Source organism: Sinocyclocheilus rhinocerous, unplaced genomic scaffold, assembly GCF_001515625.1.
Source record: "Sinocyclocheilus rhinocerous isolate Xijiao unplaced genomic scaffold, SAMN03320098_v1.1 scaffold367, whole genome shotgun sequence".
In the NCBI taxonomy this organism is placed as follows: domain Eukaryota; kingdom Metazoa; phylum Chordata; class Actinopteri; order Cypriniformes; family Cyprinidae; genus Sinocyclocheilus; species Sinocyclocheilus rhinocerous.
In genome coordinates, this window is record NW_015662594.1 from 2,223 (window position 1) to 18,823 (window position 16,601).

Sequence of the window (16,601 nt, forward strand, 5' to 3'; positions counted from 1 at the left end):
TCCACGTTTCGTGTTCGGCTGCTCACTGCAGATGTTCACACACTGGTAAAAAAATTCCATAAAATTTACGGTAAAAAACAGCAGCTGTGGTTGCCGGAATTTTACCGTAAAAAATACGGTAGCAACATTTTAGGTTTTACAGTTTTAACTTAAATTTACAGTTAAATACCAAAATTTCATTAACTGATATAATGTTAATATACCAACCTAATGAAGAACTAAAATCTGTTTTGTACCTTTGTGATACACTGATAACCACCAAATGCAGGAGGTGATGAGAAAGTCACACGATGAACCAAAGCCCATCACAAGCAGCTTTTAAAAAATAACATACTGTATATAGAAGGTGCACAGTGTCATTCACACACTTTTACCGTTAAATTCACGGTAATTTTTTACAGTGCATGTTAATCACAAACTCTACATCAAACCCTGAGTTCACAGAGAGCGTTTATAGTGAGCGTTTCCTTGTGGAATTGGGTTTGTTTGTTTTGTCACATGAATGATATTTGCTCTTCTCATCACCTCTATTTACATCTTCACTGTCGTATGCTCTTTATTATCCTGATAAAGAAGACATCCAAATGAGAACGTCTTGAAATTTAGGGTGTATTCAGGCAAATTTGGCCACTTTTTTTTTTCACTGTCATCTTGTTTAAATCAAATTATTTCGACTTTTAAAGATATTCTTGTATCTCAACTTGGCCATATGTAATGGCCATAGGGTTGAAACTGTAACACAAATGTAGGTCGACCAGCACTGTGTTTAGAAATCAGGTCAAATATCCATATGTTCTCATGGCCTACATGTAATATACATACACGAGTTAAACCTCAGTAGCTTTGGTTTCGAATGATTGTAATTCAATGTCCTCTTCATCCAGAACCCTGCTGGTTCTTAAGTGTCCTGATGCCATGTTACTGACTGACAGTGCAGTGATTCAAAGAGAGAGCGATCAAACTGAATCACAAATGGTTTCAGACCGTTTTGCACAATGGTTTGGCCAATTCACTGAAAAGAACAGACTCGGAAGAATTATTAATTTGTGTGTGATTTTAAATACGGATGCCGTAATTGCTGAAATATTATAATAAAAGCACCGTGATTTCTGTTGCAGGTCAACCATCAGAACGTGGTGAAGATGGGACACCGGCAGGTCGTTAACATGATTAAACATGGAGGAAACCGACTCGTCCTTAAAGTGGTGACGGTGAGCAGGAATCCCGAACAAGACGACAAAACCTGTAAAAAAGGTACTAAACACTTACTGCATGTGTAGTCAGGACAAATGATGGATGGAAACGGCCTGCTTTGAGATTCTTATCAGGCTTAGAAATAATAGAACTTAAGTTACAGTTTATTTTTTTGTCGTAGCTCCTCCTCCACCCAAGAGAGCCCCGACAACTGCACTCTCAATGCGATCCAAGTCCATGACATCTGAACTAGAAGAATTAGGTGAGTTAAACTTGATAAATTACTGCTATTTCACAATAAGTTCTCTCTTTTGAGTAGTGTTTAAGTCAAGCATCGTTATTACTATTGCTTTGATTAGGGTTAGTGATCGGTCCCTAAAGGCTGCTTTCTACTTCTGTGTTGGCCCGTTTTCAGCCTAGGGCTGGACAATATGGCCAAAATTGATATCACGATATATTTCTTAATTTCGGTCGATACGATATAATTCCAATATCGATATGAACACTATTTATCTGAAATAGAAATCTTTTGTAACATTATAAATGCCTTTATCATTACTTTTGATCAATTTTAAGCATCCTTGCTAAATAAAAGTATTAATTTCTATAATTCCTTTCCCCTTAAAATTTTAAAGATTATACTGAATGTAATGGCTGTAATCAAAGCAGCTCCGCTCATGAATGCTTCTTTATCAGATCAAATGAAAATGCCATCGAAACTTTTCTGAAGACAGTCAATTCCCTTCAGAGATACATTCATATAAAACACCCATATTCACTGTGTTATGATTTTGAAACGTGCAGTGCTCATGTTTATTCAACGAAGTCAAACGGCACAAATAAATCAATGTATGGGAAACACTGGTAATGTATATCGAAATATCGGAAATGTGTTTAAAAATCATATCACCGTTACTGAAAAAAATTATATCGCGATACATATTGATATTGAATTATTGTCCAGCCCTATTTCAGCCCAAGAGTTTAATTCCCGAAATCCAGTCCTTTTGGTTTTTTTGAATGCCTGGTATAAATGAAGTGACAGTTCAGTCCTTTCAGTCCTTATATAAAAGGTAAAAACATCATAAGGATTGGGTAGTCATGTGTCATAATGTGATAATCAACATTATGCCACTGTTGATTCAGCTTACTTACATTGAACCGGGAATATTCCTTTCAAAAGAACCTAATCATGAGGCATTCGTTCGTGATTCATCCTGCACTGGTCTCTGTGCGTTTGTTGCTGTGTGCAACCAGGAAGGATGATGCAATATGAATTGTCTATTTATTGTCTTTGCATTATTTCACTGTGAATAAAAACATTTCTTTATTCCTAAACCTAATTTTGATATGGGAGCCCAGAACTGATGCAACGATAAATTTTGAGTTTTGAGTTTTGCATTCTTGTGATGACAGTGACTCCAGGAATACTATGGATTTTTTTTAATGATCAGATCTGAGTGGTCTGTGGATACTACGAATACATCTGTAGACCGTTCCAGCCAATATGTGCCCATTACCAATATCCTACCAAACAAAGTAAAGGAGGTTCAGGATGTTATGCAAGTCAAAACTCATGCTACTAAAATTTTCGATTTAGGTTTTTTGTTGTTGTTGTTGTTGTTTTGATGTGATAGAGCTGGATCAGTGGCTCTCAACCCAACCTAATCTCTGCAAGGTGGCCTAAAATTATTTAAAAGAAGACAAAACAAACTTTAAAACAAGTTTAAACCATCAAGATGTAAGCTAAAATTATATTTCTTATTTAAATACAGTTTAATAAAGGTTTATTTTAGTGAAATGTGAAAAAAAGTATTTGTTTTCTTGTAGTTACCATTTTTCTTTATTTTCTTTGTCATAATATTAGATTGGATTCAGTTGTGTTGCTGTCCATGGCTCTGAAAATGATCATTATTTATTGTTTACTACAATGCAAGCACTAAGGATGTTCCGTACTTTTTTCCTTTGCGCTGTATCCCTGTGATCAATTGCCCCAAACTGTTGTAGGAAAAGGATGCCTGTGTTAAAGATGGAATGCAATTTTTTCTCCTGTCCCTTGGACATTTCTGCCTTTTGCAGATAAATTTGTAGAGACCGTGACGCCACAGAAGCTTGTGCATGAAAAAGGATCATTGGACAAAGTTGCCACGATCAAGCCCCGCCCCTCAAGTCGCTTTTTGGCCTCACCCATGGATTTTAATGTAAGTTGCTTTTGTCTTGTAGTTTAAAATTAAACATGAACACCACTTTTAGATTATAATCATGATGCATAATTATTCATAAAACTGTCTTGTGTACATTGAGCGCTTATCAACAAATCTGTTTTATAGCCGTCCATGTCTGAAAGGCCAGGAGTTGCTGTAGTTCCCCCTAGTGTTCCTGCAAGATCCCATGGAAGTTATGTTTGTGTGCCAAAAAGCTGTATGAGAAGACAAAAGTCCATTGGTAAATATTTCCTTGTTACTTTAGATGCTCAACTGAAGATGTAAAGATGTGACTGTAAAAAAAAAAAACTAAGCAAAAGCTAAGCAGCTTATTGAGGTGTTAGTCTAAACATGCTGCATGTTTCTTTCCCAAGGAATTGCAGGAGAAGAAACGAAGCTCCTCATACCTCCACTGCTCAAGTTCACCAGAAGTCTCTCTATGCCTGACACATCTGAGGATATTCCCCCACCTCCAGGCGTTTCTCCTCCATCCCCACCTCACAACCTCAGTACTCCTATGGCACAAGGATATGAGCCCAACCAGCCCATTTACACACAGAACTCAACAGGCAGATGCCACACTATAGACAGAGATCTAGTCGGGTACCATCGCCAGAACTTTGAACAATATGACTGTCAAACTCCTTCAGCTGTCCAGCAAAACATGTGTTCCCATAACAGAGCCCATGTGCCAGAGAACCCATATTCAGACATAGTTGGTAAAACTTTGTATATCCCACCAAAACCAGTTCGTAGGAAGGGTATATTGGTAAAGCAGCAAAATGTTGAGGATAGCCCTGAGAAAACCTGTTCAATCCCAATACCAACCATTATTGTCAAAGAGCCTTCGACTAGCAGTAGTGGCAAAAGCAGCCGGGGCAGTAGCATGGAAATTGAGACTAGCGCCTCTGAGCAGCCAGGCCAACTACGGCCAGACGGCAGTCACATCGTGAGCAACCCTTTTGCAGCTGCTATTGCAGGGGCAGTACGTGACCGTGAGAAGCGGCTTGAAGCACGCAAGAACTCCCCAGCCTTCCTGTCGATGGATCTCGGAGATGAGGATCCATTTATCCCAACTCCTCGTTTACGCCAGTCTATGTCCATAGATGAAGGCATGTTTGCCAGCGATAAGAGTTTACAAAAGCTTATGGCTCCACCAGCTGCTTTATTAGAGGGCCAGCAAATTGGAAGTGGAGGCAACATGGCTGACTTTACCATCCCAGAACCAACAACTGAGCCCCTCACAACACGCACCAGGAGCTTCCCCAATGCAGACGGTCCCATCAGTCTCAATGATGGAGATTTCCAAAGCCAGACATCAGGAAAGACTCGTGATATTTGTCCACCCTTGGCTCTGGGTCTAGCTGCAAGTAATAGAGCTCTGAAGGAGCACGTCCAACCCCCTCTTCCTCCACCTAAAGGAGAACCTCACAAAGCAAACCTCAAACAGCCACTCTTCATAGACACCAAGCTACGGTCCAATATTGAATCCAACTTTGTTGCCACAGTTGCAGTGGGTCAAGCAAAAGATTGTGGAGGCTTGTTTAGACACACAAGAGAGTCCAATCACGAAACAGAAAAGGCAAAGGAAAGTAATTCATCCGAGCAGTCGAAAAACACCAATAACACATTGCAACAGAAGTCAGCGGGGCTCCTCATGGTCCACATACAAGATAAGGCCAAGCCACAAGTAAACAGTCAGCCTGATAGATTAGAACAAGAAGAGTCCTTTGGAATGGACAGTGCACCCATTGATTCCAACATCAAACGTACAGCCCACAACTCCCAGCCACCTCATATGAGGAACGTCTTCACCTCTGCCACCTCTGTGGAGGAGCCTGTAGAGTTTCCCTGTACCATTCCTCCTCCCCCAATGACCTCGGTGGATATTGATGAGGAGTTTGAACCCTTGCCTCCACCTCTGGAGTTTGCCAACAGCATTGATGTTCCTGAGGACCAGGTAGTAGAGATTCTCAAGCAGAAAAAGAATAATGCAACAATAGGACCTGTTTATCATTCACGTGCTTCTACAACTGACGGTGTGGAGTCTAAGTGTCTTTCGGGGCTTGTAAACTGCATGACTCCTCACACCTACCCTCCGCCACCTCCAGAAATGTTTGAGCCCATCACGGACTCAGGCATTGAGGAAGTTGACAGTCGGAACAGTGGGGACCCTCACTTTGAGGCCAATAGTACAATTTCCACAGTGTCCAGTATCTCTACTCTTTCATCAGAGGGAATTGACGACACATGTATAGCCTATGCAGACGGCCAGACTCTTTCGATGGACAGACCACCTGTTCCACCAAAGCCAAAAATGAAGCCCATAATCAATAAAAGCAATGCACTTTACAGGGACCCTTTGATACACGAGAGCATAGAATCCTTCGGACAGCCACCACCAGCCCCTACGCCACCCCTGGGTTGTGGAGCACAATCTGAGCTTCGCAAAAAGCTTGCTCAGCGAGGCACTAAACTGTGGGACCCCCATGAGTTTCCGAACCCCCTCAATGCAGATCCTAAAGCCAATGTGATCAATGAGCTTAGCTCCAAACTTCACCAGAGGAACAAGGACAGATTTCCAACACAGGGAGGGTCACCACCTGCAGGATCCAGGAGCATTGGATCAAGGTGAGCAGCACAATAACAGCCTAATCTGTCCCCTGTGCAACATTCCTGAACAAAATAAGCAAATGAGATCAGAAAAATGTGGTCAAAATTAGGACAGTGTCTCGTCTCTAGCTATATACAAGCTGTCTAAAGAAACAGATCTCTGGTGGACTAGAACTAGAATGTGTAGATTGGACACTCCTGGGGTAGATCAAAGACAACAAATGAAATAAGATTAAACCTCAGCCAAATGTTCCAGCTATGAGGTAATCTTTTATTGCAGGAGTAGCAAACCTTTAGGACACACCTGCCTGTAATTTTAAAGAACCCTGAACTGTCTCTCCAGGAGCAGGACTGGACAAGCCTGCTTTAATAAAATTAAGATACACCCAGATAAATTGTTGAGAATGTTTGTTAAGAGTCATGACCTCTAAGAATATATGAATTGGTGAATTTACAATCCTGAGAAAATCCCAGCATGCCGTTCTTTTGTCATTTTATCTCCTAATCTCTCTGTGTTTGTCCAGAAACGGAAAAAATATATTTTGGTTGCAAACTCTCCATATGTTTATCTCATGAATTTTGAAACAGACTAACAAGAAAAAAAAAAAGAGGCAAAGTAAGTTGGACACTCATGTTTCAGAAGATCTGGGAGCACATTCTGAGACCGGAATTCCTGCTCAAACAAATGTCCTTGTATTTGTAATGATATAAAGGTGTCTCAACACTGAACATAATTGAGTGATCTGTTCATTCGATTTGCCTTGCATTATTAGTGCAGTGGTGTCCTTTGAGCCACATGTATTGACATAGTGAGTGTTGTTGTTGGATGATGCCAGAGAGCTTTCCTCTATTCCTTAAGGAGTCCCTCAACCTGTTCTGCAACTGACTTCTCTTTCTGTATGTGTGTGTTCTCAGAGATTGGACGGCCCAAGCCTCAGATACCAAATGCAGCAACACTGTTCCCTCAACAACCCCGAGCCACTTGCCCCTTCAGGCTTCTAGCCCAGCCTCGCCACCTCCTGAATCTGGTCGTTGCTCTTCTCTGCCAGGCTCTGCCGCCTCCCCCACATTAACAGATGTATTTAGCCTGCCATCTCCACCCATTTTGAATGCGGAGCAATGCTACAGCCTCAGCTCAGTCAGCAGTCGATCGCCGTCCCCTCTCACGCTGTTTCAGGCTTCAGACAAGCCCTTTGCCAACAAACCTATCCTACTCTGGACCAAGCACGATGTAGCCGACTGGCTTGAAAGCCTCAACTTGCAGGAACACAAGAAAGCCTTCTTGGACAATGAAATTGAGGGCACCCACCTTCCCAACCTCCAAAAGGAAGACCTTGTAGACTTGGGTGTCACCCGTGTTGGTCACCGGATGAACATTGAAAGGGGTCTCAAACTTCTAATGGACAGATAAAGGGTGCATACACTCGGTACAGTGCTTGGCATGGATATTGGCTTGATCAATCCCTCGTTTTCTCGAACTTCTTTCAGTCTAGCTGTCTTGCATCTGTTGGAAATCGTGGGGCGATGTTCCCTGTATTGTTGTCAGAGGCACAGTAAGTACCATGGATGCAGAACTGCACTCAGGAACACTTCTAAGAGGACTCGTTCTTGCCATCAAAAGCTTTGTTTAAATGTCTGGAGCTTGTCTCTAACCAGCAGAGCTTGGAGGTCCTTTCTTTTTTACCTTTGATACAGCTATTTCTGGGAAAATGTCATTCCAGATGTTGTCTGCAAGCGTTCTGTATGTGGCAGAGAACATGAATACCCAGAAAAGCACTGTTGTTTGGTCTTTATAAAATGAGGCTAGCTGAAAACATTACATGTTCCTGTCAAAGCCCGAGCTAATTTATTCACATCCTTAATATTCCAGATAAGTGCAAGGGATGGTGGCGCTAGTTAAGCCGCTCTTCATCCTTGATTTCCATGAGGTTGAACGAGGACGGGGTCACGTACAGCTTTGTCTGATCCTGTCGGTGAAAATTAAATACACGTATGCTTTCCCTAACATTTCCCTAAACAAAAAGGATATTTTTTGTGTTCTTGCTGCAGATATGCCAAGATATAGAGAATTAAAAAACATAAGGCTTGAGAGGAAGAACGTTCTTAATGAGAGCTTGTGGCGTAGCTCATAAATCAGGTGTAATTGTTATTGTGCTTATCAGCTGCCATGGATCACATACATCTATAATAGCCTCGCATTAAGGTAGCGACAGAGCTTTTTTATATTGTGTCTTGGCTGTGGATCGTGATGTTGATTGTATGAAGGTGGATCTTAATATGAGGTTGCTGAGGGCTATAAGAAAGTGGTGGAGCTCAAACGGACTGAGGCCTGATATTTCAGCTGAAGATCCAGGTGACTTTGAATAAAAAAAAAAAATTACAAGGTCAAAACTATTTTGAAAAATGAAATGTATGCATAGATTAATAGCTCACAATAAGATCAATAACACACTTAAAAGAGAAGCTTGGAATTAAATGGAAATTCACCCTATTTTAATGGAAGTTACAGTTTTGGAGAGATTCCAAGTTGGTTTTCTTTCTTTGTCGGGCAGTAAACAGAGGCTGTATTAATCAGTTTTTGTTATTATAAAACTTGGAACCATGTTTCTTAGCCAACATACACTATATAAATTGAGTAAATGATTACTTTTTAAATTTTGATTTTTGTATGTGCCACTCACTGCAGTACTGATAGTGATAATGTCTCTGAAACATATAGTTGCTATCACCTGCTGCTGAGATTCTGAGCACGAGTGAATATAGAGCAATATTTTTAAAATGCGGGCCAGAAATCAAAAATCGCAAGCCTTTCCTGAACGAAGGTTTGCCAATACACTGCTGCTACTGTGAAAATAGATATTTTACAAAATAGATCATCTTTGGATAGCATACAATAGAAGAGAGTATTTTCGATTTATATTATCATATTGCCTTTTCTAAATGCAATTTTAATGGTATTGCTCCCACTTAAGTGTGGTTTGCCAAAAAAGATAAATGTTTGAATAAAATGTGTATCTATGTTAGATTCTTAATATAGCAAATCCAAAAAAGCAATATATTTATACTATGGATAATGCAGTCTGTATGTATTTAGATAATGCACCCCATCATTAAAGAAGCACAATGTTCACCTGATAAAACACACTGCTGGTTTATCTATAGAACTGTCAATCCCTTATTGTTTAGCTATGATTTTTCCCCCTTTGACTTCAACCTATTTTGCTTTACTTTGCTAACTACATGTAAAGACTTGTGTTCACATTGTTAATGTTGCTGTAAGATCTTCTAAAATGCAATTAGTAACTCATTGCGGTGACCAAGAAAACAGTAGGATTTGCGAGTTTGAGCGCAGTTACACCTTGTATGGCAAACGAATCTGAAAGAAATAAATATTGCTGGAGTTGAGCTCTGTTCCTGTGCATCAATGCGTCTCACAAACACATGCACTTGATGAAAGCTACTGTAAGAGAAACAAAGTGAGGGTGTGGCTACATAATGGACTGTGAAAAATACTAACAATACTAGTTTTATTTTTTTATTCTTAAATGATATTTCTTATAAAACATCCTTGTAAAGAGAGCCAGTATAGATGAGCACAGACAATTTGTTCGAAAAAGATACTTAACTAAAATAGCAAAACACAGATTATGTCATTAGTTGCTGCTAAGCCTTTAAACAGTATTAACTCCTCTGCTCCTGTGTGGATTGTCATTTAACAGCAGATCATTCGATATAATTCGGCGTCACAGACAGAAATGTCATGCACTCACAGAAAGATCAATCTGCCAGCACATCGAGAGCGAGTCCAGATGAATCGACACGGAGAAGCACGAGAGACGATGCAAATCAGACAGACATACAGTTCACGCCACATAACGCATTAACATCTGATTTTAATACACAACCTTCAAATACCACCAAAGTGATTTTTATGAATGATTTCAAACACTGCGATGGAATGTCTGTTCATCCTGTACTCAGACGTGATGCAGAATTCTAGCAGTGACGGATTATGGCATTATATTTTGGCCTTCATTGATTATGATCATTCATATTTTCAAACTTAACTCAGTTAATCCCTATTCCAACACTGCAAAAAGACACTGAAATGAGCTAAAAGCATTCGTACGGATGCAGCTTTAAGAAGCCGCATGTGTTCATGACAAATGACATTATTTCTCTAAAACATGCCAGAAGATCTCGGATCTCTGGTCTCTTATTTCACATACTGATGTATATATGTGTGTGTGAGTGAAACTCTCAGATGTGTCATAAAATCTCTTGGATCCAGTAAAGCGCACACACCTGCTGACGTGAAACAGGAAGTGAGAGTTGAGCTGAAGGAAGCAGAATGACCGGCGAACGCTCGACATGCTACAGTGACAGAAGAGAAAGCAGGGCTGATAATGGACTGGAAGCATGACTCTCCTTCAGCGACGTCCGCCGTGTAAAGAGCGCATGGAGCGAGTCTACTGTCGGACTTCAACGTAGTTGGCTGGGAAGAGTCCGTATGTGCCCCGACACACGCCCCTCCACCAGCCCTCGTCGATCATCTCGATGTTGGTGATGACGTCATCCGGATCGAAGGAGATCTCGTCGTCTCCCGCTGGAGAGAAACAGAGGCACGCTACATGACTCCCTTCTTGTAGGAAAACACGTTTTATGCAATGAAACAAACAGAACTACATGTGAAAGTGTGAAATTTGGAAGTAGAAAGAGCAATACTATGGAAGCCCGTTTCCGCCACTGAATAAAAAAAAAAAAAACACATTTCCTTTTATTTTTTATCTCGCAATTCTGACTTTTTTTTACAACTGTGAGTTTATATCTCGCAATTCGGACTTCTCAGAACTGTTAAATATATTCATGCAATTGCCTTTTTTTTATTCAGTGGTGGAAACGGGCTTCTATACAATACAGTATTATTGTTTTATATACTCAAAAAATGTATATATATTTTTTTTTTCCTTCTTTTTTTATAGTGTACACTATAGAAGCTTGTTTCAGCCATTGAACAATAAAAAAAAGTAAATTACTTTATCACAATTCTGACTTTTTATATCTTTTTTTTTTAATTTGTATCTTTTTTTAGTTTGTACAGTTTAAACTTTTTTTTCTTAGAATTTTCTTGGAAGTTATAAACTTCACAATTCTGACTTTTTTACACCACAGAGTAAAAAATTTAACTATCTTGCAATTCTGTCAATATTTTCAATATCTTGCCAACTATGAGTTTTTCTCTCAGAACTGCAAGAAAAGAAGTCAAAAAGGTAATTGTGACTTTTGATCGCACAATTCTATGTTTTAATCCCTTGGCAAACACTTCAAGCTTCAATTGTAAAAAAAAAAAAAAAAAAACTTCAAACAAAAACTTTTTTTTAAAAAGCAGATTCAGACATATCTACATATAATCTAGCCATAATGTACCCGTTTACTTGATGTTTTTTTTTTTAATTATTATTATTTTGGTATAACAGGAATTATCTATTTTTGGTGTCATGCCACTCACATACAGCGTAAACACTGCAAAATGTTTAAGGCCACAGTTTGTGAAGTCAAACTCCTCAGATTGTTCACTCACCAGCCTGATAGTCGTACAGAGCCACGGCAGTCACGCCGAGATCCTCTCCAAACTCGTACGACTGAGCCCCTGAAACACACACACACACACACGTCACCGAAGCACTGAGAGCACACACCTGCACAAACAGGAGCTTACGCTTAAAGCTGCACCAGGTAACGCTTGCTGCTCCAGCGGCTGAAGATGAAGACAGAGGTGAACTCTTTATAGGCTTACTAGAGTCAGTCAGGCTTGGACAAACACAGATTGTAAAATGGATTTAGCGCACCTGAGGTCTGGTTCTGCTCGTCCGGCTCAGGGTTCTGGTACAGGTCTTCCTGGACCGGTTCTTCATATGTGGGTTCTGCGGAGACCGGCTCCACCTCGTACACGTTTGCACCGTTCTCCACCTGACCAACACAACACAGACCATCCTCATCCTCATCCTCACACGACAGCATCAGAAGCACATCAGACATGATTCACTCACACATTCTGTGCCAGTCATGTGTCGCGTACTCAAACACAGCACAAAGCCCTCGCGTGGGGTCATGATACATCATGACAAGCTAAAGTTCGTTAAAGGACGCATTAGTGCAGGAGTGTTCAAAATGTATTAATAATCATTTTACAAGAGGCAAGATGCTACTATATGGCCACATTTCATGGCCTTTACAAATCGTGTGCTTACGTGACTAGCAGACAATTATTGTTAACTAAAACCATAAAATAAAATAAAAAATCAGTACTTGAAATAAAATAAACATTAACTGAAACTATATACTTATTTCAGCAAGTTACCACGTTTAAAAAGTAAAAAATTAATAAAACTAATAAACTAATAAGCCCCAAGAAGCCGTGGTTTACAGTGAATTTATAACAGCTAAGGGGCGTTGTTAGGCACGACGCGAAGCCGTTATAAATTCACTGTAAACCACGGCTTCACGGGGATTATTGCTTTTATATAACGGTTATTCCATATACGTAGTAAGGTTTCACAAAATAAAACAGAGCAAATAAAGTGTAATGATATTAATAAAAACAGTATTCTTCCACCAAACAATGTAGCTCCTCAGAAACAGTTGTGGTTGCAACAAAGTGGTTGCCGAGCAACACACAAACGTAAACAAAGGTGTATGTTACTTTGTAGAGTCATTTACAACAGCTTCGAACGTGGCTCAGCCAATCAGAATCAAGGACCGGAACTATCCGGTTTATAAAACTAAGAGATTCAAACTATATAAAAACAAAACTAACAATAAAAATATCTAAAAAAAATTATAACAATAAAAAAAAACTATTAAAAGCTATTTAAAATAACAAATAAAAATGGATTCAGTAATCAGAATTTTGAGCACTGTATGAAACTAGTCAGAGCACTTCAAGGATGAAGTTTTGAGTAGGGATGTTAATGATTAAAGATCATTATCAAAGCAATCAAGAAAGCGTATCTATTGTTAATCATTATCAACACACACACACACAAAATTAAGATCAATCTATTTAAGATGAATTGCTGAATCGCTTTGTAAAATTTGAACTCGAAAGAAACTACTTCTATTAGATTAGAAAACAAGATCAGTGAACAGCAGATTTTTAAATCAACAGTCCACAAGAGGGCGCCAGTTACATTGGGAGCTTCTCAAACCAGTCTTTAGTCTGGACTGCTCTGCATTAAACACTAGATTGAGACGGTCCAGTCTCATCACTGTTTCTGCCTCCACAGTAAATACTACTAAAAATTACATTTTAAAACATTTTAACGCAATATATCTGTCTGTTGACGCAATACAGTGAATGACAACCGTCTGTGATTAATTTAAAACTAGGATACATTTAAAAAAAACAAAAAGTGTGATACAGGTACATATACTTAAGATCAGGAATCAGATACTTGTTGCAAAACTTAAATTTCAATTGCACCTATCAATTTCTGTGCACACATCTTTTTTTTTTTGTAGGTGGCGAAAAGGGGCTGCAAATTACTATAGTATTCAAATCGTGTTTACTGTCGCATTCAAATGTAACATGCTAGTGATACACAGGAGACTCTATGCGTTTCATGCACAATTTCTGTTCTGCCACCAACTTCTTATCTCTTTATTTCGGTGGTGTGGGAAGTTCAGAGTTCAGAGAAGAAATATGATTTATTTCAGGCCAGCTCTAATATAAGAGTAGTATGTAGGGTTGGGAATCGAAAATCAATTCTAATTCCAGAATCAGATACTTAAGATCAGGAATCAGATACTTGTTGCAAAACTTAAATTTCAATTGCACCTATCAATTTCTGTGCACACATCTTTTTTTTTTTGTAGGTGGCGAAAAGGGGCTGTTAAAAATGTATTTGTCTTTGAATCATTCGAGAGATTCATTCAAAAACACTGATTCAGCCAGTAATGAAACGAGTACATCTTGAGTGAATCATTCCATTCATAAAGTCCATGAGATTTTGTTTCATGGTCTAATATTTTTTTATTCTTCAGAATTGTGAGAGAACTACAACCTACATTTAAAAAAAAAAGTGTCTCAAGTTATCCAGAATCACGCCGCTCTATTTTGCAGCTCTTAATCGAGTCTGGTTTTTATGCAGCCGGCTGATTTTTGTGTTTATGGTATTCAGCAGCAATTAAATGCTTTGCAAAAAGATGTTTGATATCTAAATGTTTGACTTCGGAATCGATAAGAAGAATCGGAATGGATAAAATTCAAACGATACCCAACTCTAGTAATATCATATTGTTTCTCAGCAAACAGACAGGCGTGTGTTGACCGTCAGAAACACACCTTCTGCTCTGTGCGCGCCTCCTCCTGCTCCTGCTTCTCCTTGGCCTGTCGTCTAGCGCGCTCCTCTTCTGCTCTCCTCCGGTCCTCCTCCTCCTTCTGCTTCGCAATGCTCTCAAAGCGAGCTTTAATACTTCCAGCGCCGCTGCCAGCTGAACAGAGCACAGCACGTCTTCATTCAAACCTCTACAGACTGTGATTGATTCATTATAGCGTGTGTGTTTCTCCTGACCTGCTTCCACAGGACGGGTCTTCTGATACGCCGTGCTCGGCTTCTCCACCTCCTCAAACGTGCCGGCGCTCTGAAGACGAGAGCAATGACAGCATCACACCGCAAACTACTGCCATCCCCAAACACAGAGTGAACGCACACGCATTTCTCACAACCGTCTTTCTGGTTCTGACTGCATATAAACATAAAACACTAGAATGTGAACACGTATGTCTCATCTGCACTGATTACATGCGATCTGGATTGCGTACACTGATTCCAAAAATTAAGTATTACATTACATTTTATAGGGTTAGTTCACCCAAAAATGAAAATTAGCCCATAAATTACTCATTTAGGTGTTGCATGCATCAGTCCAAAAAGAAGTTAAATAAAAAGCGCCCATCCATAAAAATCAAAACAAAAAAACGGTCACTTATTAGAAGTACAAAACGAGGATTTGTAAAGAAGAATGTGGGAGGATTTCGATATAAGCCAAGAGGAGACTGGTGTTCCTTTGCTAAAGTAAGGAAACTTTGCTTCCTTTGCTCCTGTAAACAAACGTTGGTTTTCACGAGACTCACCGGCGCATGCTTAACTTCTTTTGGACTGAAGCATGCAACACCCGCTGAGTGGCATTAAACAGCTTGAAAGATAAAAGACAATTTTTTATATAACTCCGACTGGATTCGTCTGAAAGAAGAAAGTCATATACACCTAGGATGACTTGAGGGTGAGTAATTTATAGGCTAATTTTCATTTTTGGGTGAACTAACCCTTTAAAATACTAGTAATCAGACCACAGTTACTTTTTTATGGATTACATGATTACATATTATTTACACAACAGCAATAATTTATTCATAATTTATTGATTCTGCCTAATTCCTCTTTTCCATCTTTTAAATGTTCCTTTCTTAAATAGCCTACCGCTTATACACACACTCAGAAAGTCTTCCAGTTAGTCAGGAGGCCACACAGCATTTAACCACTGGATTTACAAAAAAAGTGTTTCAACATCGCATGAACATTCATTTTTATTTGAATTATCACTCAGTCGGTTATTCTACCATGCATTACTTTGGAAGCCGTTTGTCTTTGAAACACATTAAATGCACCAATTTAAAAATACCTATATTTTTATTTGAAGTACCCCTGAGATTTTACAATAAATATTTTAATAATAAAGTATCACGTTTGCATGTTCATGGTTCTTTGACGTTGGTTATTTGTTTTAATTTAACATTTAGGTCGTAAGTAGTCTAAAAGTAGTCTGATTATGTTACCTGAAATGTGTGATGTAATGGATTACATTACTAGCTACAGTTTTTGTCATGTAATTTTGAATCAGTAACGGATTACAATTTGTAAGTTATCTACCCAGCTCTGCTCATCTGTGTGTTAATTGTAATGATCTGATTTAATGTACCTTGTCCATTCGGTCTTTCTGCACACCATACTTCCCTCCAAATCCTTTGGCATAATCTAGAGTAATGGAGGAAAATAAACCGTTAAAATGGGGATTTCTTGCATATGCATGTCGAGTGCATGTTAAAGGAATATTTCACACAGAAAATGATCATTCAGTCATTATTTACTCAAATTCATGTCGTTCAAACCGATATGACTTTCTTCATTTTTGCATAGAGTCAGGAGTCATACAAGCATACTTTGAGGTCTAAATGCATGCCTACTATGCAAAATGTGTACAGGTTTGCAGGCATGGTATTTTTCAAAGAAATGCAGTAGTAAATATTCCCAGATATCATGTAGTACTTGATCTGAACTAGGTTGTGGAGCAGCCTTATAGTATTTTGTTACTGTACACATGAATTTGATTCAGAGTTTTGCAGGCATAGCTTCAGGGGGTTTAGAGGGTTTAACCAGAACGCATTGCATTGATGCTTGAAATATTAACAAATTCACAAACTACATTATTTTTATATAAGAATTCTATTACCTATAATATCGCTATTGTCAAAACATTTATTAACCCTCTGGTGTTGTTGTTCACGTGGCGGTCAAAATATTATATATA

At 39.0% G+C, this 16,601-nt stretch overlaps 2 protein-coding genes across 4 annotated transcripts in view; one reads left to right on the top strand and one right to left on the bottom strand.

The window, feature by feature from the left end:
• Positions 1–1,112: 1,112 nt before the first annotated feature.
• Positions 1,113–10,102, top strand: LOC107728192 (SH3 and multiple ankyrin repeat domains protein 2-like; the record flags this gene model as incomplete). The annotated part of the gene is made up of 6 exons (XM_016538290.1): positions 1,113–1,254; positions 1,376–1,456; positions 3,274–3,395; positions 3,525–3,639; positions 3,773–6,029; positions 6,927–10,102. Coding segments are annotated over 6 exons (3,213 nt in total), but the record flags the coding sequence as incomplete, so codon positions are not given.
• The window catches only part of LOC107728193 (src substrate cortactin-like), a 12,769-nt gene continuing 5,735 nt past the window's right edge, over positions 9,568–16,601 (bottom strand). For 2 of the 3 annotated variants that reach the window (XM_016538293.1, XM_016538291.1), the window contains 7 exons: positions 15,993–16,048; positions 14,585–14,654; positions 14,356–14,504; positions 11,872–11,981; positions 11,809–11,822; positions 11,593–11,661; positions 9,568–10,617 (listed from right to left, as the gene is read on the bottom strand). In XM_016538293.1, coding sequence (XP_016393779.1) covers positions 10,481–10,617; positions 11,593–11,661; positions 11,809–11,822; positions 11,872–11,981; positions 14,356–14,504; positions 14,585–14,654; positions 15,993–16,048 — 605 coding nt within the window. In that variant the 3' untranslated portion in view covers positions 9,568–10,480. Of the gene's footprint in view, positions 10,618–11,592; positions 11,662–11,808; positions 11,823–11,860; positions 11,982–14,355; positions 14,505–14,584; positions 14,655–15,992; positions 16,049–16,601 lie in introns of all 3 variants that reach the window. The other variant, XM_016538292.1, reaches the window with a different exon arrangement.